Source organism: Manis pentadactyla, chromosome 7 (genome assembly GCF_030020395.1).
Source record: "Manis pentadactyla isolate mManPen7 chromosome 7, mManPen7.hap1, whole genome shotgun sequence".
In the NCBI taxonomy this organism is placed as follows: domain Eukaryota; kingdom Metazoa; phylum Chordata; class Mammalia; order Pholidota; family Manidae; genus Manis; species Manis pentadactyla.
This window is the reverse complement of record NC_080025.1, coordinates 33,017,995-33,040,159: the sequence shown is the minus strand read 5'-3', so window position 1 is coordinate 33,040,159 and position 22,165 is coordinate 33,017,995. Positions and strand designations below refer to the sequence as shown.

Genomic DNA, 22,165 nt, shown 5'->3' with positions numbered 1-22,165 from the left:
AACTGCTGCACCCATCCTTGTAATGCATGTCCAGTAAAGTGGGTGCCTTGATTGCTCTCAATCACCTCCGTCCAGCCACAGGCTGCAAAGAGACGCCCCAGGCCTCTCTTGATGGTTTGCTGATCTGCACAACGTGCAGGAAAAGCAACCAACAGTCCTGGAGCCATGTCCACACAAGTCATGGCATAGGTTATCCTTCTGATATAGAGACCCAATATAGTCTATCTACCACCTGACAAGGGGTATATATGGCCCCCTTACTATTGTCCCATGCTGCTGTGGGACTCAGTGTAAATCCCTGTTAGAGCACACAAGGCACTCCTTCCCGGCTCTGCTGACTTCAAAGGTCAACAGCAAGCCCCACCTATGGCCTACAGCCCACACTGTCTTTTGCCCTGTGTGCAACAAACGCTGGTATAGTCATTGGGCCCCATCAGAGGCAGGCTTTCCTTCTAGCCAGTGCACCTGGGCCAGTGTGTCTGCTTCATCACTCCCTGGGGATGCCAAAGGCAAGTGGCCAGGCATGGGATATATGGTAGGTGTCTGTGCCACATGACTCCGTGGCCTTTGGGTCCACTCTCTCACACACCCTGTGATGGAATAGGTGGTTATTACCTTGGTTGGAGCTTTTCCAGCAATGGGTTACGTAGCCAAGAAGGCGTGGTACCGGACCTCTGCTCCTTTCCATAATTGTGAAATTTTCCCTGTGTACCTGTCACCCAGGGGATTTGTTCAAATGAACAAATTCTTCCTCATCTCTGCAAATACTTGGGTTGGAAGTGAAACAGGGGCTGTGGCTTTAGACAGAGTAGGGTGAGGGCCTCTGCAAAAAAGCAGGTTAATCACAGTCAGAACAATGTAACAATGTGCAAAGAAACCCCTATGAAACTCCACGTTAAACATTAAGCAAAGTCAGTCACATTAATTCTCTAAAGTAAAAATATCAAACTGAGAATTATAGGCATTCTTCAGTGAAATGAGTTAAAACTAAGAAGCCAGGAGTAACTTGGCCTAGAATGTTTGAATATCCCCCAGATAAGAAGATACCTCAGCATAGCCCAAGTCTTCATTGTGTCAGTTAAGTCATACAATGGTAAGATTTACTTGAGCCTGCTGAAAGACCCAGCTTATGTTTTTAACTTTATCCAGATACTGCTTTTCCTCCTCCAGCCCTAATAAAATAATTTGCAACCTGGACAATTGATTTCAGCAAACAAGCCCAGTCATTTATGTAGTTAAAACAAGAAGGATTCCATCATAAAGATAAGATTGTATTTTAAAACCCAAGAAGTTAAAAAAGTAAGTTTCTTAACATACTCGTTAACAGACAGACAATTACTCAGCCCACCTTGAAAGAAGAGCAGGCAGTCTTGGATGATATGCTCTGAGACCAAGAAGCTGCTTTCCTGAGAGAATCAGAGCAGTACATTTCTTGTGTTAAGCTAATTTTGCAGAAGACCGATAAGAAACTTAATGTCTCCTCAAAGATAAACATTTTGGGACCACTTAGCAGGTCTGCATCCCTAGCCCTTTGTGTCTCAACCGCCTATAAATCCCCTACCATACTCACCACCTGGGACTCGCTTGTCCCCTCCCAGCGTGAGCCAGGAGCTCTATCCTCACGCCCTCTCAAAACAAAAGCCTCTCCGTTGCTCTCCTACTTTTGAGTGTTTCCCAAGTTCATTCTTTGACTCCATGAACAAGAACCCATGGAACAAAAGGGTTCGTTTATGAGTTAGGAAGCTGGCCTTAATGGGTTGCTTAGCCAGCTGCCTGGAAGGTGGGGGTTCTGGTAAAGGGAGGGTTGGGGCAGGAAAGGAAAGCAGCTTTGGTGGGGCCGTGGGGGGTGCATTTTCCCTAGAAAGGAACTCCCCTCCCTGACGCCATGGGTCACGCCCCTTGTCCCTGGCCTTTCCATTTCCCCCCCAATTCCAGCTGTAGGAAAAGGTACTCAGGTTGACTGAAATCCAGCTCCACAGCTGCCGCTTAGCCCCAGTTCCCCTCTGGGGCGAGAATAGGCAGCTCTGGTCTCCTCTTCTGGCCTCCCCTTAAGGCCTCAGAATATCTCTATGATTACTGCCTGGTGTAGTCTTTTTCCAACCAAGTCCCCCCCTTCTTAGTTAGATTCTTCCACTTATTTCCAGATAGCCCTCCTTTAGCTCTACGTTTTCATCTGCTCACAGGCCATCTCTGCCTGGACCTTTACGGAATCTTCCACCAGTGCTCATGAATGGCTAAAATTGTAACACTTCCAGAATATCTCGCCTGGCTTTAGTACATCTGCGTATCAATAGGCGATCAGAGGTGGGAAGAAGAACTATGCCTTCAATGCATTTGTATCATTCCTCAGGGGTGGAGAGTTCATCTCTGTACCAATGGGTAAATACCTGGGCAATGGAGGGCTTATCGGCTGTACCTGAGAGGAGACGGGGAGGGCTAGCTTTGCTTCTGCTGGAGCAGGAAAGAGAGAAGGCCACAGACTGCAGTTTGTAAGCAATAAATGAATTTTCAACTTTATTTCTTCCTTTGACTGATTTCTGTTGTTAAAGGTATTTTGCCCTGGGACTTCCTCTCCCCGGACTTACAGCACAGATCCCTCTGCCACCAGCAGCCAACCAGGAGGCCAGGCAGAAAGGGATAGCTAGCCCCAACTTCCGTCCCTCCTGTCATCCTTTCTCCTATGGATGCTGCAGCACTCTAGGTGCTGCACCTTGTAGATCTGGAAGAGAATCAGAAGTGACCATAATGTCATCAAGATAATGAAACAGGTGCACCATTGGCAGTTTCTCCCATGCTGCCAAGTCCTGGGCTACAAGTCCATGACACTTGGTGGGACTGCAGAGATGTCCCTGCAGATAGACAGCGAACATCCTCGGCCAGCCTTCCCACATGAAGGCAAACTGTTCCTGGCTCTCCTGTGTTAGGTCAATAGAGAAGAAAGCATTAGCAAGGCCCTCAACATGATGTGTCACACCGGGGAAGTAAAAGGACTATGAGCGCACATTATGATGCCCACCTTCTCCAGCTCCTCTAGGGTTTCTCCGATTTCTTTGTGCCCCCTGGCAATACATCCTGCTTAGTATTTGTCACTTGCCGAGGTACAGACAGAGCTATGGGCGAGTGCTTAGCAAGTCCCCTCCGAGTTGCCTTTACCACATCCTCAGTCTGAACTCACCTGCAGTGGTCTGTAACCACAGGCCCTGCAGGGTATCCAACCCCAAAATATATTCAGGGATTGGAGAAATATACACAATGTACTGCTTTGTGGGTAAATGCCCCATTCCCAATGTATTTTGGGCTTTCTTCACTCTAAGTGCCTTATCCCCGTAGCATCTATCACAGTGGGGCTCCCAGGAAACCACTCAGGGTTACCATAAATCAGAGAACATTCAGCTCTGGACTCCACCAGTGCCAGAACACATTGTACATTCACTGGGGACCAGGGAATTGCTAATTGTACATGTCATGTGGTCTCCAGTCCTCACCGCGCCCCCAAGGTGGAGGCCTTGACATCCCCCCCAGTCAAACCGCAATCCCCAATCACCCTCCTGTGAGGGGTCAGGGACCCAGGAAGTCCTGCAGGCACATGAGCCAGAGGAGAGGCTTTGCCTCTGGCTTCCGTGGCTTGTACCTCAGCGGCTTGGACCGCTGCTTTGGCTTTAATAGGTGCCACAGTTCTAGGAAGATTCTACCAGGCTCTCCATGGAGTTTCTTTCACTGCCCCCGCCTTTATCAAATCAACCCATAATCTGGGTCCTCGAGACCTTCACAGGGCCCTGTAAACCTCTTCTTTCAGTCACAGACCATATTTCCCTCTGTGCTCTTATGATTTCAGCCTCCCCCAGATCTGAGCAATAGGATAGCCTCACTTACGGGTTTTCCTATGTGGAGGAGCAAGAATAGTCACTAGGGACCCAGAGAAGGATGGAAGAGCTGTGCAGAGCAGCAGAGTGCTCATCCCCATGGTGAACAACTCCTCACAGGGACCCTGTCGGTCCACATAACAGCTGACACTTTCCATGCCCAGCTCCCCAGCACCTGCTTGAGTGCTGCATGTTTTCCAACTAGCAGGGAAATACAGCAACTCACCCTAATTAGGCCAAACTGCCCTTAGGGCTGCAGTCTGGCAATCCAAAAGTACATCATTCCCTGGTGCTCACGGACATTTTGTATCCTATGCCAGAGAGATGGGTGAGTCGTCAGGGAAGCCACTTTACTAATTTCTGAGCCAGATGGAACAATGCTCTCTACTCCTAAACCCCAAAGATGCAAAGGCCATGTAGGCGGAGGCTCCAGCTCGGCCTGGGTGTAGGCGCGGAGCGTGGAGTGCTCCACAGTGGGGTGGGGTCTGCTCCACTCAGCGAGGAACCTGAGCTTGTTGCATCTTTATTTGCCTAACAAACTGGCAGGCCTTCAATATGGGAGGGTTGGTGCCTCAGGCAGCAGGCTCAGCAACAGCTCTGTCCTCGGCCCCACCCTGCCATTGTCCCCTGCACCACCTACCCTGCCATGTGCTTGGCTGAAGGCCCCACCCCTTCCTTCACTCCCCCCACCCCTCCACCCCCACTACCCCGGCACAGTCTATCTCTGTTTTTGTGCTGCCCCCTCCCTTGCCACCAGTGTGTCTCTCAGCAGTGTGACCTCAGTTTTCTTTCCCTTCTCAGACCACCCCACAACTCATCTTCCTGGACGCTTGCCCCTGGAGGGCATTTCTCTCATTAGTAACCCTTTCTAATGCTGCGAGAAACAACCACCCCACTTTTCCTGCCACGTTATGGCCACTCAGTTCCCAAGTCCCCGATTTTACACAAGACTGACTCCACTGCCTCCAGGGTCCCCATTTTCCCCAGATTCTGGGGAGAGGCCCACTCCTCCAGGAGGCACTTGCCGTGGACACCATGCCCACTGTGGGGTCTCCAGGTGAAGCCTCGCCACCCACACGGGAATCCCTTGGGGAATCCCTGCCATCCCTAGGGGTGTTCCCAGATGTAGCCCCACCGCCTCTACGGGACTAAGAGTACCTCCACACCATCTATAGGAGCAGTCCGCACCAACAGGGAACCGTGAGGACCGATTTCAGGTTCACCAGATCCTGCCAACTATGCCGGATATAGCCTTGGAGGGAAAGATGTTCCCAGGCCAGGGTGAGTCCCCCTATGAGACTGCAAAACTGAAATCGGTCAAGGGAAAGGGCAGGGAGAAAGACTTTTGTTACAGTCGCTAGCCAGGCTCAGCACCATCCATCTCGTCGAGCCATAGATGGTGCTCTCCTTCCCCTACCCGCCCCTTCTAGCAGGAACTCCGTGAGGAGAGAATGGCCATTTCCTTTCCACCCCTTGTTCCGGAGGTTGCAAGGCCCTGCACTGGTTACAACCATTGATCTGTAAATGGACTAAGGCTAGGTGGGAGGTTCTGGAAATTCTGCATTGACCCCCTTAGCTCTGTGCCCTCTGGAGCTTACAGACAGGTTAAAGGAATGTAACAATAGATTTATACTAACTAGATGAAGCACTGGTGATGTGCCAGGCCTTCCAAGCCTTCTTCCCAGAGTAACTCCTTCAATGCTCTCTGTGACCTCACGTAATCAAGATCCTATGATGATGACGGCCAAGGGACAGGTGGAGAAACTGTGCTACCAAGGTCGCTGACTCACCCGCAGTCCAATGCCTACCAAGTGGTTAAAGCTGGATGTTGAGAATGAGCTAGTAGCTCCTTATTCTGTGATCTTAACCACGACATCTGTTCTGTAAATATGTCACACCGTGAACAAAATGGATGAACGTATCCATTTTCTTGCTGCATCCAAACCCCACTCCCTTATGTCTGAAAAATAGAATATGTGCGTAGAAGCCGTGACACATACACACTGATATGGGCTACCAAGCTCACTGCCCTGGGCAGTGTCAGGACCCTTTTGTACAGAAAGCATGAAAAGTGGGGAAGTGACTGTTTGTCATGCAATGTGGCTGTGACAGCACATCCCCTTGGCTGTGCTGTTCACACCACGCAGTGGTCGCAGGGTATGTGCTTTCTAGGAGGGATTACTGGGCTCACCATACAAGGCTGCCCAGCACATATGTCAACGGCAGGCCCTCGGGTATGGTCCTCAGAGAACGGAGACCTCTGGAAGGTGGATGCCTTGGGAGTAGATGACAACACCTGGGTCTCCTGTCATTGCCACCCCTTCAAGGTGCACACCTGAAAATGGCCTAAAGGGGGGATGACTTGCTCAAGATCTCATGGCCCGAACCGGGGCCTGACTTGCGAGGTGTTCCACACTCCATGCCAAGCCTGGTTGGCATTCGTCCATCTCCGAGCCTGTGTGTCAGACACACGTGACACCAGCCCCCAGGAGTTGGAGGTGTCATCCATATATCCCTGAGGATGTCCCTAGGGAGAAATGTCTGGCATGACCCTGCCTGTGCAGGTTGGGACGTTGGGTAGCTCCTGGGAGGCACTGCGGCTTCAGCAGGACAGGGAACTGGTGAGAAAAAGAGGTCTGAGCTCAGCTCGTCTCCTCAGAGCTGGGACCCTAGTGACATTGCCAAAGAGCCAGGGGACGGCTCTGGTGGAGATCTGTGTAGTCATGCATGGCAAGGGGTCCAGGAGGATGGGCAGTCAGCAGCCCAGAGGGGCATGTGGGCGTGTCTGAATGCAGGGAGGGGCCCACAAAATGGAACCTTCAGGAAGTGATGTCACCGATGACACGCCAAGTAGAACCTGAATTCTGACCCGGTGCCCAGTTCCTGGTCACAGACCCCAGTCCTGCTCACTTGACCGGAGACGCTCGACAGAGCAACACATGGTCTTGTTGTGCAGAGCCTTCTGAAGGCATGGAAGTCAGGGAAGCAAACAGGGACGGTCTTCCTGCTCGCTGTGGGCGTTGGCTCAGAGACCACCTCCAACGCCTCTGTCCGTGTTGTCCAAGGAACCCCGAGGTAACACAGGGCAGCCCAGAGCGGGCCACTCCAGGTCCAGGCCCCAAGTGTGACCCATCCGGGATGACCTTCCCCCTGGCCCCTTCTGTGTGTGTGCGGTGGCTGTGGGGTATGGGCAGGACTGAAGTCTGGGCAGGAAGGGGGCCATTCCTGGGTGCCAGCATGTTGTGAGGTGGTGGCCCCCTGGTGGGGCAGTCAGTGTCACACCTCTGGTCCCATCATCCAGGAGATGGAGGTGAGTGTTGGGACCAGGTACTTCCACCCACGTGTTAGTCCTGAGCCCAGGGGGTGTCCTCTCCTTCCCTCAGGGACGAGTCCTATGCAGATGGCCCTGTGTGCCTGATGTCAGGGGCAGGGACTGAGGCCCACATTTCCCCGAGGGGAGGTCCAGGCAGCCCCGGGTGGCACCTCCCAAGCTACTAGGCGCTGGCTTTTCGGAGCTCCACCCTGGGGAGCGTGGAGGAGCTGGTGGATGGATTCACCTACTCCATCTCTCTAGGCCCGGGGCAGGCTGTCTACACCCAGGACCTCGTTCCAAACCTGGCAGCCTGCCAGGGCCCTCCCAGGGCTTCCCCACGAGAGTGGTCGACAGTCCCACTCCAGAGGGCCTGGAATCTCATTCCCTGGGGGCACCCCTTCCCTCTCCCTGATCGCACCCCAGAGGGATGGGGACTCTCGGCTGAGTTGCAAACCTCCCTCGTGCTGGTGGTTCCTGGGTTTCCCGCTGACGATAGGCCCCCTGCCCCCTTCAGCATGAAGAGGAGTCAACTGTCCGTGGGAATAAGGTCCACAGGCGGAGGGCTCCCTGGACAGGTGTGAGGAAGAAATGGAGAATGAGGATGGCACGAGAGACCCCTGTGCTGGAGCTACGGCCAGTGTCACCTGCTTCAGCCCCGGCAGAGCCAGAGGATGTCCCAGCAGTGGCCTCAGCCCTGGGGCCCGGAGCACCTGCTGGAATGGCACCGGGCCTGGCAGAGCCAGCGCCAGGTCCAGAGCCCACCAGCCCCTGTGCGGCGAGCATCTGGGACATCCCAGGAGTGGTCTCGGGCCCCGAGGTGGAGCCCCATGAGCCTTCAGAACCCAGCAGGTGACCAATCTTTGGATTCCCACAGGCGGGCTGATGACTGGGGACTTCCTCTTTAGGAGGATGGGAAAGGATGGGGTCCCAGGACACACAGGGTCAGGAAGGGGGAGGGGCAGTTGCCTGGACAGGCAGGGGAATGCAGAGTGGCCAGGCCCACACAAGGGTGGGCCGGGAGGGCAGTGTGGCTGGGAAGACCAGGCTTCTCACTCTTCCACCCCCAGGCCTTCCCCCAGCCCCGGAATGGGCCAGGCTAGGCGCCATGCCTGGGAGCCCGATAATGTGCCCAGCGTCCTCCATGGCAGCCGGCTTTCATCCATCCCAGAGGGCCAAGTCCTCCACCACTTGGTCCAGGAGGAGCACCTGGGGCCCACTGTGGCAGAGCTGGAAGGTGAGGGGCTGCAGCCAGGGGACCGTCTAGGGTGGGCTTCCCGGACCGGGGTTGCCTTCAAGGCAGTGAGGGCTTTTCTGTCATTGTAAGGTGTGGGGAATCAGCCCCGGGGTGACCCTTTCTCTGTGTCCTCCCTGCTCCAGAACCACGGCAGACGCAGCTGGCTCCAGAGACACGGGGAGGGCCGGCTTCATGGCTAGAGCCAGTTCAGGAGCTCCCTGGGACCCCTGTGCTGGAGCTACGGCCGGTGTCACCTGCTTCGACCCCTGCAGAGCCGGAGGATGTCCCAGCAGTGCCCTCAGCCCCACCGCCGAGCCCTGAGCTTGAGCCCCATGAGCCCTCGGGCACGGGGCCCAGGGCACCTGCCAGAATGGCATCGGGCCTGGCAGAGCCAGAGCCGGCTCCAGAGTCCACCCTCCTGGCATTCCCCCCCCGCCTGGTGGCCGAGCAGCTGACCCTGCTGTATGCGGTGAGTGGAGCGGGATCGAAGTTGGGGTGGGCCTTCCCTGTGCCATGTGCTGCCCCAGACCTGCTGTCCCGATGTGCACTCCTGTGATCTGGGCCGACGTGCCACCTTCCCACCATGTGCCCTGAGAAACTCTCCTCACCCCCAAGCCTTCACTGACCACAGGGACAGTAGGGCTGGCACTTAGGGATCCTTGCAGACCAACGAGAAATAGCAGAGGGAAGGTGGGCAGGGCCTGGCTGGGGTGGGAGGGACAGTGTAGTACAGGGGTGCTCAGAGAGATGCTGCCAGGGCCTTAGGTCCTTGGGCCGTTGGCCTGGCAGGCCTCCACAGCCTCCGCACTTCAGAGGCCCCTGCCATGTACCTCACTGCACGGGAGACACGGACACCAACAAAGGCCTGGTTGGAGTTGTTTTGGGGGTAACTGCACCTGAGTGGGTAGCGGGATCCACGGGGTGACAGAATGGGAGGCAGATGCCCCGGCACGTGCAGGGCTGAGCTGCCTTGTGCTGCAGGGAGGAGGTGAGGGAGGATGCCTGCTCTGAGTGAGCCCCTCTGTTCCCCACCACTGTGGGGTCCAGTGCATCTGTTCCTGGGTGCCTCAGTGGATGGAGTCCGAAGCCTGGACTGCCGTAAGGCTCACACCACATCCTCAGTGGCCTGGGCTCCAGCTCTGACTGGTAACTGCCTGGGCCCAGGGGCACCATGGACACAGCTTAAATGGCCCCCCCTTGCCATCCCCAGGAACTGTTCACCAAGGTGGCAGTGGCCGACCGCATGACCCGCTGCGGGAGCCAGTCATGTAACGGAAACGTTGAGCACCTGGCCCCCACCTTCAATAAGATCATAAAACAATTTGATGACGCAGCCAACCTGGTCATCTCCTCCTGCCTCGGGGGCCCAGGCATGACGGCGCGGGACAGGGCCCGAGTGGTAGAGTTCTGGATCCAGGTGGCCAAGGTGTGCCATGGAACAGCCCCCAGGATCCATCCTGGCATCTTGGGACCTGCTCCCCTCCTTGGCCAACTCTCAGGATGGAGTCCTACAGTCTGACCCTGCCTGGTCCCTGGGTCCCTCCTGCCAGGGGCGTGCTGACCTGGATTCGCAGGCCCCGGGGGTGGGACAGCCATCCCTGGACCCTTCCTTGGGTTGAGATACAGTCCTCCACCCAGGAGGGCTGCTCAACAGGTCCTGGGTGTGCTGGGCTCCCTGGGCGTCTGGCTCCTTAAGGACAGGAGTTCAGAGGGGGACAGAAGCAGGTCACGTTCTCAGCTCTGTCTTCCCTCCCAGGAGTGTCTGGACCTCGAGAATTTTGCGTCCCTCCACGCCATTCTCTTGGCCCTGCAGAGCCCCGCCATCAGTCGTCTGCAATGCACCTGGGGACGTGTTTCCTGGTAGGTAGTCCTGTCACTGGGACCAGGTCACCTGAGTGGGCCAGAGACACCACCCCTAGGTCTGGCAGTGTCCCCTCAGTCGGCTGGGGCTCCTGGGAGGCGTGGGGACAGGGGCTTACAGGATGGCGGGCTCTCAGAGCCCCCGTGGGTCAGGCCAGCGGTTCCCCCTCAGGAATCGGGTTTCTTCGTCAGGTGTGGGTTGAAGCCAATGGGAGATGTTCAGCATGTGTTCTGCAGCAGGAGGTCTCTGCCCCAAGGACAGCCACCTGTCCCAAAGCAGATCCGCCCCCAGGAGAACTGCAGGCCTCAGATTCCCCAGGGCTAAGAGCCGTCCATGGTGGAAAGCCTCATGCAGGCTAGTGGAAAAGGGGTCCAACACCCCCAAAGCCTCCACCTGTTGGCCACATGTCTCCCTCCTCTCTCCTCCCCTTAGGAAGAGCTCCAGGATGCATAAGAGCCTTGAGAAAGAGAGGTGGCTTAACCGGAAGAGGCTCCTCAAGGTAAATGGAGGCTAGAGGTCTGGAGGGAGGGGATCCTTGGGGCAAGCCCTCTGCCGTGCTGTGGCCCAGTCTTGGGTGCTGACTCGAGGTGTGCATGGTGAGAGGGGACAGCTGATGGGAGAAGTAGGCTCCGCCTGGCCCCCAAGGTGTCCTGTTTGTCTCCCTCCCTGGCTCCACTTGACTGGGGGCCTGACATCCAGTGAGGACCCAGAGGACAGGCTCCTGGTCAGGGCTGGGGCTGGGGCTGGGGCTGGCGCTGGGCTGGCAGCAGGGGTGGGGCCTATGGCGGAGCAAGGTCGGCCCCTCCCCAGGGCCCCCTGAGCCCATCACTGCCCCTCTGAGGCCTCAGGCTCCTCATCTGGTCACGGAGGGTTGTCACCCTGGGGTGTGGGCCTCCCAGGTGAGCAGGGTCCAGGGAGCACAAGATGGCCTTCAGCTTTGTGCCCATGCCACCTGGTCGTGTAGGGGAGCCGTGGTGATAGCCAGGTTGACAGTGAGTGCTCAGGGCACCCTGGGAGGCAGAGGGAATCCCCGACACTCTGCAGGCGAGAAAGCCTCTCAGGGCGGCCGGCCGCGGCCCAAGGACACCCGTGAGTATGAGTGTGTGCTGGAGCTGTGATCGCCCTCAGCTGAAAGCCTGCTGGAGGTGGGGACAGCATAGTACCAGGGGACTTGGGCGAGGCATCCACCAACCCAGCTCTGATTTGTGGGAGGCCATGTGGGAGGGGAGCATGAGCACACCTGAGTGTCCTGGACCTTGCAGGAGGCGACCTCCATGGTGACGCAACAGCATCATTTCCTCCGGGGATCCGAGGATAGGCAGGAGGTGAGAGTGGCCTGGCCAGGGTCATGGCAGTGGGGGAGACCCTGCACTTGCTGCTGGTGCCACCAGCCCTGAACTGCCAGGACTGGGGTGACCAGGAGGGAGAGAGCAGCTGGGTACAGAGAGAAGCTGGAGGACGGGTGCAGGGACCACAGGTCTTGGGATTGGCCAAAAGCCAGCCCTGGGAGGGACAGGAGGGGAGAGCAGGGCGAAGGGAGGGCGTGGGAGGAAGCACAGGGTGGTCCAAGGGGAGCTAGGGGCTGCGCGTGAGGGGTTCAGGGGAGGCTCTATGGGCGCCCCTGAGGTAGACGGGGCACCTCCCCACCCCAGTGGCACAGCATGGTCCCCTTCTTCGGATTGTTCATGGCTGGCCTGCTGGTCCTAGACAAACCCCTGGAACATAATGATGTGAGTGAGCCCAGAGGGGCACAGGGTGTGCAGGATGGTGGGCTTTGAAGAGGAGAGAGACCCTAGTGAGCCGGTGCTCTCAGCACCAGGCCACCCACCTCTTGGGAGTCTCCCCTCCTCCCGGGGGGGCCAGGCTCCTTGGAGAGGGCAGCCAGAAGGACCCCCTGCCCCCCTTAAGCCCCGGTCCTGGCCCCAGGGCAGGCGGGGCTGAGGGCTACAGCTACCGCCTCTGAGCAGGATGGCCTCTCCCTCAGGCCCTGCCCAGGGGCAGGGATGTTGCTCCTTCAAGGCAGGAAGCACAGGAGGGGGCTGCCCGTGCCTTCCTGCCTGAGGCCTCAGTCTCCGAGAGAGTCATCAGAGAGAGTTACATGGGAAGCTTGGCCTCAGCTCCCCAGTCCAGTCCCTCCTCCTCGGTACCCCAGATCCTGGCCTAGGTCTGGGTGCTGTTTCTGGCAGGCCTGCTGCCTAGAGGGCCCCAGTGGTCCTCCAACTTGAGAAAGGGTGGGGAGGTTTGGGCCTCGTTCTGGGTGCAGGGGGCTGTTTCTGATGCACTTTGGCTGCCTTGGTGCCTTCCAGGGTGACAGGATGAGACAGAGTTGAGCTACTGTAACACCCCGCCACAGAAAGTGGGTGGGGGGGGGTGCAGAGCCCGTGGGCAGGACCCTGTCCGACCCAACCCCTGGGTCTGACATGTCTTGAGAAAGTTAGCACACCCAGAGCTGAGGACACTCAAGGCTTTGGCGGGTGGGGGATGGGGGTGGCATCAAGACGGCCTTCCTGGAGGAGGAGCTAGAGACCCAACAGTGGGAACAGGCAGGACAGGATAGCATTGGAGGGAAGGCGGGTTCCCACGTGAGCAAAGATCAGGGACCAACCCACTGCCCCACTCCTCACGCCCCTCCTTGTCTGCATCCTGTCCTTCCTCTGCCCCAGGAAGCTTCCATCATACGTGAGATCCTCATACACAAGTACGCGGCCTTGCTGTATGACCTGAAGCCCGAGGAGCGCTTCAGGTCGTTTTTCTGGGCCGTGGAGCCCCTGGATGAGCAGAAGAGGTGAGGCTGGGCAGGAGTCAGCTGTGGGCTCCAGCTGCAGGCGGGCTGCGGGAGAAGGTCCCCCTGACATGTGGCTCCAGGGGCTCACAGGTGCCCCTCTGTCCTGCAGCTACACCCTGTCCTGCCAGCTGGAGCCCCCAGGCCAGAGGGCCGGCAGAAAGGGACTCTTGTTCTTCAGGTCCTGCAACATTTAAACTTAGTGGCCAGAGCCAGGTAAGTTTCTGGCCTGGGGCCATTGGCAAGGGGTGGGCTGCTCCCCAGCCTCAGGGAAGCTTCGGGCCATGTTGGGTGTGGGGGAGGACTAAAGACAGGTTGGGCTGGGATTCTGCTCCCGTGCCGAACAGTCCTGTCAGGCTCAAGGGTGATTCCCCTCTCTCTCTGGGACCCAGTTTCCTCCTCTGAGTAGGTGGTGCTCATGAGCCTCCCCGTGACAGGGACCCCACGGGTGCTGGTGATTGGCAGAACCTTCTGCACAAGGCCCGGAGCAAGAGGACACTGAAGACAGGGAGGAAGCAGGGTAATGGGCGGAACCCAGGATAACCTCACTCTTCTGTTCACCTGCGTGGCCCTGCAGCTCTTGACATCAGGCCCGCAGCCTGCACTGTCCTGGCTGCATGCAGAGGAGAGCATTCCCTTCGGGAAGGCGGCACCTGGCACCCCAGGACCCTAGTCTGTTTCCTGCTCCTCTTCCTCCCGCTGCTCATCCTGAGCCTCTGCTGGGGTACGTGCTCTGGCGCCTCCTCCACTGGCCAACTTGGGCAGCTCCCCAGACTGCCGCTGCATCCTCAAGGACCCTCACATAGCTGTGGCCAATGTGGCCACCTTTGTGCTGAGTTATCCCTTCTGTTCGTGGTCCACTGGGCAAAGGCAAGCTGCCCCACCACGTGGAGGGTGTCTCCATTCCTGCATGTGGCCTCCCGTGTTGTCGACGCCACCTGCTGCCTGGGTACCGTCAACCACCGAGTTGTAGCCACAGGGTTCCAGGAAGAGGTGGGTCCATCCTCACTAGGCCCGGCCTTTCCCGGGATGGACACGGACACGGTGCAGTGCTGCATGGAACCACCGCCCCCGGGGTGCCCAGCGGAGGCATCTGAGGATGCAGGGGTGGTCGGCTGCCGCAGGTTCTCACGGCATACTCCCAGGGGAGACCCTGTGCAACTTCCTCCCCTCATCCCTGAGAAATACCCTCCCTAGGGATTAAAGATGGCGGTGTGAAGAGGTGAGACACAGACCTCCTCCTAAAACCACATATAATACAAAAATATAATTAATACAACTCATCCTGAAAGAGTAATAGGAAAGATGGCTGCACCAGACTGCATACATCTGGAGAAAAAGAGCAGAGTCACGGAACAGGGTAAGGTACCAAAGCTGTGATGCGGCGGTACCCAAGTCCTTCCCCCACGCCAGCCCATCAGCGGGAGGAGGAGACACAGACCAGGGAGGGAGTGGAGGCCTGGGACTGATGAACACCTCGCCCTGGAGATGTGTTCTGGGAGCACGAACCTACATTGCACGGTGCTCAGGCGATTAGTGGGGTTGGAAAGCTAAGACAGGCGGAATACATGGAGAGATGGAGATTTCAGCTGCTTGTGGAAAACAGGGATTCACATCTAGCTGACCTGGGCAGCAGTCTGAAAGACTTCCTAAAAGTGAGAGGGCTGCTAAAGGGGAAAGGACTGCACAGAGCTTACTGCTCAGGAGAAAGGACAGGCAGACAAAACTGTCCAGGTGCACTCTGCCCAGCAGGTTGGGAACTTAACTGATCTTCAGGCGCTACATCCCCCTGGCTGGCTACGCTCCAAGGCCCCCCACTGTGACATGCAGCCTGCTGTGTCTTCCTCCTGGCTAGCCTGCACCTGGCTCGCAAACCGGCTGCCCCTGCCCTGGCGTCAGGCCAGCCAGAGGGAAGACCCGCATACGGCAACTACAAACACAAAGCATAGAGGCTAACACCTGTGAGCCTCATGGGGTCACTGAATGGATAAAAAAACAAGACCCAACTATAAGCTGCCTACAAGAGACTCACTTCAAATCCAAAGACATACACAGACTAAAAGTGAAGGGATGGAAAAAGATATTTCAAGCAACTAAAAGAGAGAAAAAAGAGGTGTGGCAGTACTTGTATCAGACAAAATAGATTTTAAAAGAAAGAAAGTCACAAGAGACAAAGAAGGACATTACATAATGATAAAGGGGTCAATCCAAAAAGAGGATATAACCATTATAAATATCTATGCACCCACCACAGGAGCACCTACATATGTGAAACAAATACTAACAGAATTAAAAGGGGAAATAGAATGCAATGCATTCATTCTAGGAGACTTCAACACTCCACTCACTCCAAAGGACAGATCCACCAGACAGAAAATAAGTAAGGAGACAGAGGCACTGAACAATACATTACAACAGATGGACCTAACAGACATCTACAGAACTCTACACCCAAAAGCAGCAGGATACACATTGTTCTCAAGTACACATGGAACATTTTCAAGAATAGATCATATACTAGGCCACAAAAAGATCCTCAGTAAATTCAAAAAGACTGAAATTGCACCAACCAGCTTCCCAGACCACAAGGGTATGAAACTAGAAATAAAATACGCAAAGAAAACAAAAGGCCTGTAGACACATGGAGACTTAAAAACATGTTTCTAAATAACCAATGGATCAATGAGCAAATAAAAACAGAGATCAAGCAATATTTGGAGACAAATGACAACAATAATTCAACACCGCAACATCTGTGGGATGCAGTGAACACAGTGATAACAGGGAAGTATATTGCAATACAGGCCCACTTCAGGAATGAAGAACAATCCCATATGAACAGTCAAAACTCACAATTAATGAAACTAGAAAAACAAGAAAAAATGAGGCCTAAAGTCAGTAGAAGGAGGGACATACTAAAGATTGGAGCAAAAATAAATAAAATCAAGACAAATAAAACAACAGACAGAATCAATGAAAGCAGGAGGTGGTTCTTCGAGAAAATAAACGAGACAGATAAACCCCTAGCCAGACATATCAAGAAAAAACAAAAGAGTCTACACTCATAAACAGAATCAAAAATGAGAAAGGAAAAATCACCATGGACACCACAGAGGAACAAATAATTATTATAGAATACTACAAAAAAATTATATGGTAACAAACTGGATAACTTAGAAGAAATGGACAACTTTCTAGAAAAATACAACCTTCCAAGTCTAACCCAGAAAGAAACAGAAGATCTGAATAGACAAATTACCAGCAACAAAATTGAACTGGTAATCAAAAAACTACCTAAGAACAAAACACCTGGAACAGATGGCTTCACCGCTGATTTTTATCAAACATTTAGTGAAGATCTAATACCCATCCTCCTTAAACTTTTCCAAAAAGTAGAAGAGGAAGGAATACTTTCAAACTCATTCTATGAGGCCAGCATCACTCTAATACCAAAAACCAGGCAAAGATACCACACAAAAAAGAAAATTACAGGCCACCATCCCTGATGAACAAAGATGCAAAAATACTCAACAAAACATTAGCAAACCGAATTCAAAAATACATCAAGAGGATCACACATCATGATCAAGTGGGATTCATCTCAGGGATGCAAGGATGGTACAACATTCGAAAACCCATCAACAGCATCCACCACAAAAACAAAAAGGACAACAACCACATGATCATCTCCATAGACGCTGAACAAGCGTTCAACAAAATTCAACATCCATTCATAATAAAAACTCTCAAGAAAATGGGTATACAGGGCAAGTACCTCAACATAATCAAGGCCATAGATGACAAACCCACAGCCAACATCATACTTAACAGCGAGAAGCTGAAAGCCTTTCCTTTAAGATCGGGAACAAGAAAAGGATGCCCACACTCCCCACTTCTATTCAACATAGTTCTGGAGTCCTGGCCACTGCTATCAGACAACACAGAGAAATAAAAGGCATCGAGATTGGTAAAGAAGAAGTTTAAAGTGTCACTGCTTGCAGGTGACATGATATTGTACATAAAAAAATAAAGAATCGAATCCAAAACTATTAGATCTAATATCTGAATTCAGCAAAGTTGCAGGATACAAAATTAATACACAGAAAACTGTTGCACTCCTATACAGTATTGATGAACTAATACAAAGAGACATCAGAAAAACAATTCCATTCACAACTGCATCAAAAAGAATAAAATATCTAGGAATAAACATAATGAAGGAAGTGAAAGACCTATACACTGAAAACTACAAGACACTCCTAAAAGAAATTAAAGAGGACACTAACAAATGGAAATACATCCCAAGCTCATGGATAGGAAGAATTAATATTGTCAAAATGGCATCGTGCCTAAAGCAATCAACAGATTCAATGAAATCCCTATCAAAATACCAACAGCATTCTTCAAGGAACTAAAGAAAATAATTCTAAAATTCACATGGACCCACAGAAGACCCCAAATAGCCAAAGTAATCCTGAGAAGGAAGAATAAAGCCAGGAGGACTTGGATCCCAACTTCAAGCTCTACAACAAAGCCACAGTAATCAAGATAATTTAGTACTGGCACAAGAAGAGACCCATAGACCAATCGAACAGATGAGAGAGTTCAGATATAAACCCAAGCATATATGCTCAATTAATATACGATAAAGGAGCCATGGACAGACAATGGAGAAATGACAGCCTCTTCAACAACTGGTGTTGGCAAAACTGGACAGCTACATGCAAGAGAATGAAACTGGATTATTGTCTATCCCCATACACAAAAGTAAACTTGAAATGGATCAAAGACCTGAATGTAAGTCATGAAACCACGAAACTCTTAAAACATAACAGGAAAAAATCTCCTGAATATCAACATGAGCAACTCTTCTCTGAATGCATCTCCCCTCAAGCAAGGGAAACAAAAGCAAAAATGAGCACATGGTAATACATCAAACTTAAAAGCTTCTGTACAGCAAAAGGACACCATCAATAAACAAAAAGGCATCCTACAATATGGGAGAATATATTTGTAAATGACATATCCAACAAGGGGTAAACATCCAAAATATATAAAGAACTCACACAACTCAACATCCAAAAAGGAAATAACCCAATTTCAAAATGGGCAGGGGATGTGAACAGGTAATTCTCCAAAGATGAAATTCAGATGGCCAACAGGCACATGAAAACATACTCCACATCACTAATCATCAGGGAAATGCAAATAAAAACCACAATGAGATATTACCTCACACCAGTTGGGATGGCCAACATTGAAAAGACTAAGAACAACAAATGCTGGCAAGGATGCGGAGAAAGGGGAACCGTCCTACACTTCTGATGGGAATGTAAGGTAATTGAACCATTGTGGAAGGCAATATGGAGGCTCCACAAAAAACTAAAAATAGAAATACTATTTGACCTGGAATTCCCCATCCTCTGTGCTCCCTCCATAAGGTGCTCAGGAAGAGCAGGGTGCTCTAAGCACCAGGCTGGCACACCTTGGCAACACTGGGGAGGGCTGCTCAAACAGAAACGGGACCTTTCTTCCTGTCACCTATAGATTATGATCAGACACCAAAATCTATTGATCAGAAGCCCCGGGGTGTCTCTTCACGTCAGGAACACCACTGCACATGTAACTCAAGTAGATCCCAGGGCTGCAGGGCACCAGTCTAGCACTGTCCCATTTAATGCGACACAACTGCCACACACATTCCAGAAAATTCCTTTTCAAACAACGTTGAATTTGGTCTCTCAAAGCACATCCAAGAGGTGCACTCCTTCCACTGGGGGGCTTTCTCTGAGCCCAATTTCTCCACGCTTCACACCTCAGACCACCCACCAAAGCTCCCAGGTCCCCCAGTCCTCCTCCATGGTGCCCCTCAGCCGTCCAGCCCCAGGCCAGGCTGGTGAGAGGTCCCTGGTGCTCATGGCTCCCGGCTGAGTGGCCTGACGTCTGTGACAAAAGGCTGGGGAAGCCGAGCGGAGGTACTTGGGTCTGATTCTCCCCATAACGCTCCCACAGGGCTCTCAGGATGTATTCACCCACCCCCAGGAAGGGAGGGCTGGCCTGGAGTGGAGTTTCGGGATCAGCACAAACACCCCCTTGGGGGGCTCCAGGCTGGAGACAGTCTCCAGGCCTTATGTTGCAGGTGGAGTCCCAGACTGGGACTAGGGAAGTGGACGTGGGCCCTCCTGACATCTTCAGGTGACCAGGTGACAGGAGGTAAAATCGGGACACCCAGGCTACTCTCCTTCCCCTCGCACTACCCACAAGACCCTCAGAGCCATCTGCCACATAGGGAGGTACGTTTGGGCAGAAGGAGGGCAGACGGGCCTCTGGCAGGGCAGTGGCGCAGGTCACACCTGTCATCCTGCATGGCCCACCAGCCTCAACCTGAGACAGAAGAGCATCTGGGCCCAGAAACAAAGCAGCAGCAGCCCTGGGCCTGCTGGGTGGTCACTGGGGCAGGTGTGTGCAGGTGCCCCAAACACGCCAGGCTCTGGACTGATGCTGCTGGGAAACCAGGCTTACATGGCTGCCTGGCCACCCTGACTGTGGGCTGCAGGACACCTGCCCCAACCGACTTGTGCTGGGGAGGTGGCAGGGACCTCCGGCACCTGGTGCGCTGCTCTAGGCCCAGGCACCGGGGCTCTGGGGACTGCCCGTCATCAGGATCTGCACAGAAGCCAAGTGGCCGAGGCTACCAGCAGCTTGGAAGCCCACAGCTGCTGCTCCAGGGGCAAGGATGTCAGCAGCAGGCAGCCCATCCTCCACTCCAGTGCAGAGCTCCTCTGGGTACCAAGTATATGGACACAGCCCCAGACCCTCACTTCAGGGGAGGTCTGTTGGCCAGATGGCCCGGCCTCTGTCCCCTTCCCAACACAGAAACTGCGGGGCTTGGAGCCTCACTCCACCTGGTCTGCCCCTGCCCTCCAGTGCATAAGGAAAGGGCTCCCGGCAGCAGGCACACCTGGGTCACCAGGAGGATGCTGGGCGTGGGAAGAGAATCCAGAGTGTACAGTGACGTGGATGGTCAGATGCTCTGTCTCCACCTGTCTGGGTGTGCTCAGCACTGGTGAAAAGTGACCGCCCTCTATGCTCAGCTGGCCCAGGTTCAGCTCTGGGAAGTTGTGTGTGGCTGTTCCCCAGGAATTTCCCATGCGGAGCCCCAGGAAGGATGGGGCCTCTGGGCTCAGGCTGTCAGTCAACACGTGGAGGCAGTGGGCTCACCAGCCTGGGTCCTCACCCCGTCACAGAGTCACCTTGGCCATCTTCCCAGGTGACAGCCCCCTGGAGTTATCCCTTTGGGCACTCGGTGTCAGAGACCCAGGCCCTTCCAGGGTATAGGGGTATAGCAGGCCTTCCAGGGTATAGGGGTATAATAGGTGGCTAGTAGTCCTTTATGTGGAACTTGCCAGTCTCTTGAACTGCCTGCCCCAGTGGCCTGTCCTAGTTTAGGCAGGAGAGCTATCGGTTTGACTTATCCAGTTCATCAAAACCCACCACATTGTAGACGCTGTCGTGGGCACCAGGCCCGAAGCATGCACACCCAGAACCTAAAAGGGCTGAGCTCCTGGAGTCTCCTCCGTTGGGGCCAGGAGGAGCGCGGCTGGGTTAAACCACACGGTTATCCAGGGGGAGGCAGCTTTGGCCCCTACTCTGAAAGTGGCGAGGCCACGCAAAGATTTACACCAAAATAAGACACCACCACTTTGTGCTGCAGGCTGGGGGCACCGTGTGGGGTCAGGGCTGGGGTCACACAGGGGGCCCAGGGAAGGATGGCCAGGGAGGGCCGGGCAGCAATGGGGGTCAGACTGGCAATGGCTAGTGATGGGGCCATCACCCTCACCTACTTGGCAGGACGCCTGGGACACATCACTTGCCTTTTCTGCTGTTTCCTGGGGAGCAAGGGACGGTTACTTGTCTTCTTGCCACTGGGCTGGAGGAGGTCTTTATACATGGTAAACACATGTCCTTTGCTGAGGGTATGATTCGCAAGTATTTGCCCCCACTCCATGTGTGGCTTGACTTTTCTTTTCCTGAACAACATGATTCATGTGGGAAATGGAAGTGAAAGACAAATGTAGGTGGAAAACATAATGAGATACTTCACATGAGAATGGCTAAAATTAAAGACCTGAATGTAAACATGTTAACAAACATGTGGAGCAACTGAAGTATTCTTATGGGGTTGGTAAAAAATAGCTTGGCTATGTGTTTAAAAGTTATATACATCTAACACAGCGATTTCCCTCTGAAGAGGTTATCCAAGAGGAATAAAAACGTGTTTATGCAAAAACACACACAAATGCATAAGAGCTTTATTTGTAGTTCATCCTCAGGGGAATGGATAAACCAACCATGGTCTAGTACCCCAGGAGAAAGAACACTCTTCAGCAATGAAAAGGTATGACTTGTTCATCCATGCCAAGGCAGGCATGCATCTCAAAATGATGATGCTGAGTAAAAGGAGCCAGATAAAATGAGTGCATAGAAAACTCTAGAAAATACAGTCATCTATAGGGATCTGAAGGAGACCAGGCACAGACTGGGAATGGGGATGTGATTGCTGATGGCAGGGAAGGAGGAATTACAAAGGGGCATGAGGACACTGTTGGGGTGATGGGCATTCCTCATCTTGACTGCGGTGACGGTTGAGGACGTTATAATCACATCATCAATCCTTCCCTTGGAGTGCGTGCCATTGTTTCCATGTCAGGTGTACCTCAATTAAGCTAGAGGGCATGCGGGACAGGGAGAGAAGATGTGAAGGTGGTATCAGAGTCCCAGGGTATTGTGTGGAGAGGGGGTAGCATAGTGGGATCCATACACAGTCAGCTGCTTACCCGGCTGGCTGCATAAGGCAATAGGCACTGGGCAACAGCATCGGCTGAAAGGTTCTCAGCAGGAAGGGCCAGCTCTGGTACTCACAACCCAGAATGAACTGAAGGACTGGCAGGGCCAGGGCCAGGAAAGGCCGACTCCTAGGATCTGTAGCCTCAACCTGTTCACTAAACCGAAACCTCAGTAAGGCCCAAGTTGCCTTTGTGTTTTTCTTTGTAGATTTCTGAAAGTGGTAGCAAGTGTAGCAGCGGGGTGGGGGTGGGGGTGGGGGTGGGGG

General features: G+C 53.7%; 1 protein-coding gene across 2 annotated transcripts; it reads left to right on the top strand.

The window, feature by feature from the left end:
- Positions 1-5,311: 5,311 nt before the first annotated feature.
- Positions 5,312-17,934, top strand: LOC118916828 (ral guanine nucleotide dissociation stimulator-like). 2 transcript variants are annotated; one of them, XM_057505231.1, is made up of 9 exons: positions 5,312-5,640; positions 6,820-6,938; positions 7,691-8,025; positions 8,244-8,410; positions 8,554-8,879; positions 9,621-9,836; positions 10,167-10,270; positions 10,704-10,770; positions 11,534-17,934. In XM_057505231.1, exons 1-9 carry the CDS (start codon positions 5,562-5,564, stop codon positions 11,666-11,668), a joined length of 1,548 nt encoding a protein of 515 aa, XP_057361214.1. In that variant the 5' UTR covers positions 5,312-5,561; the 3' UTR covers positions 11,669-17,934. The 2 variants fall into 2 exon arrangements, with proteins under 2 accessions (XP_057361214.1, XP_057361215.1); XM_057505232.1 differs by lacking the exon at positions 6,820-6,938.
- The last annotated feature ends 4,231 nt before the right edge of the window (positions 17,935-22,165 follow it).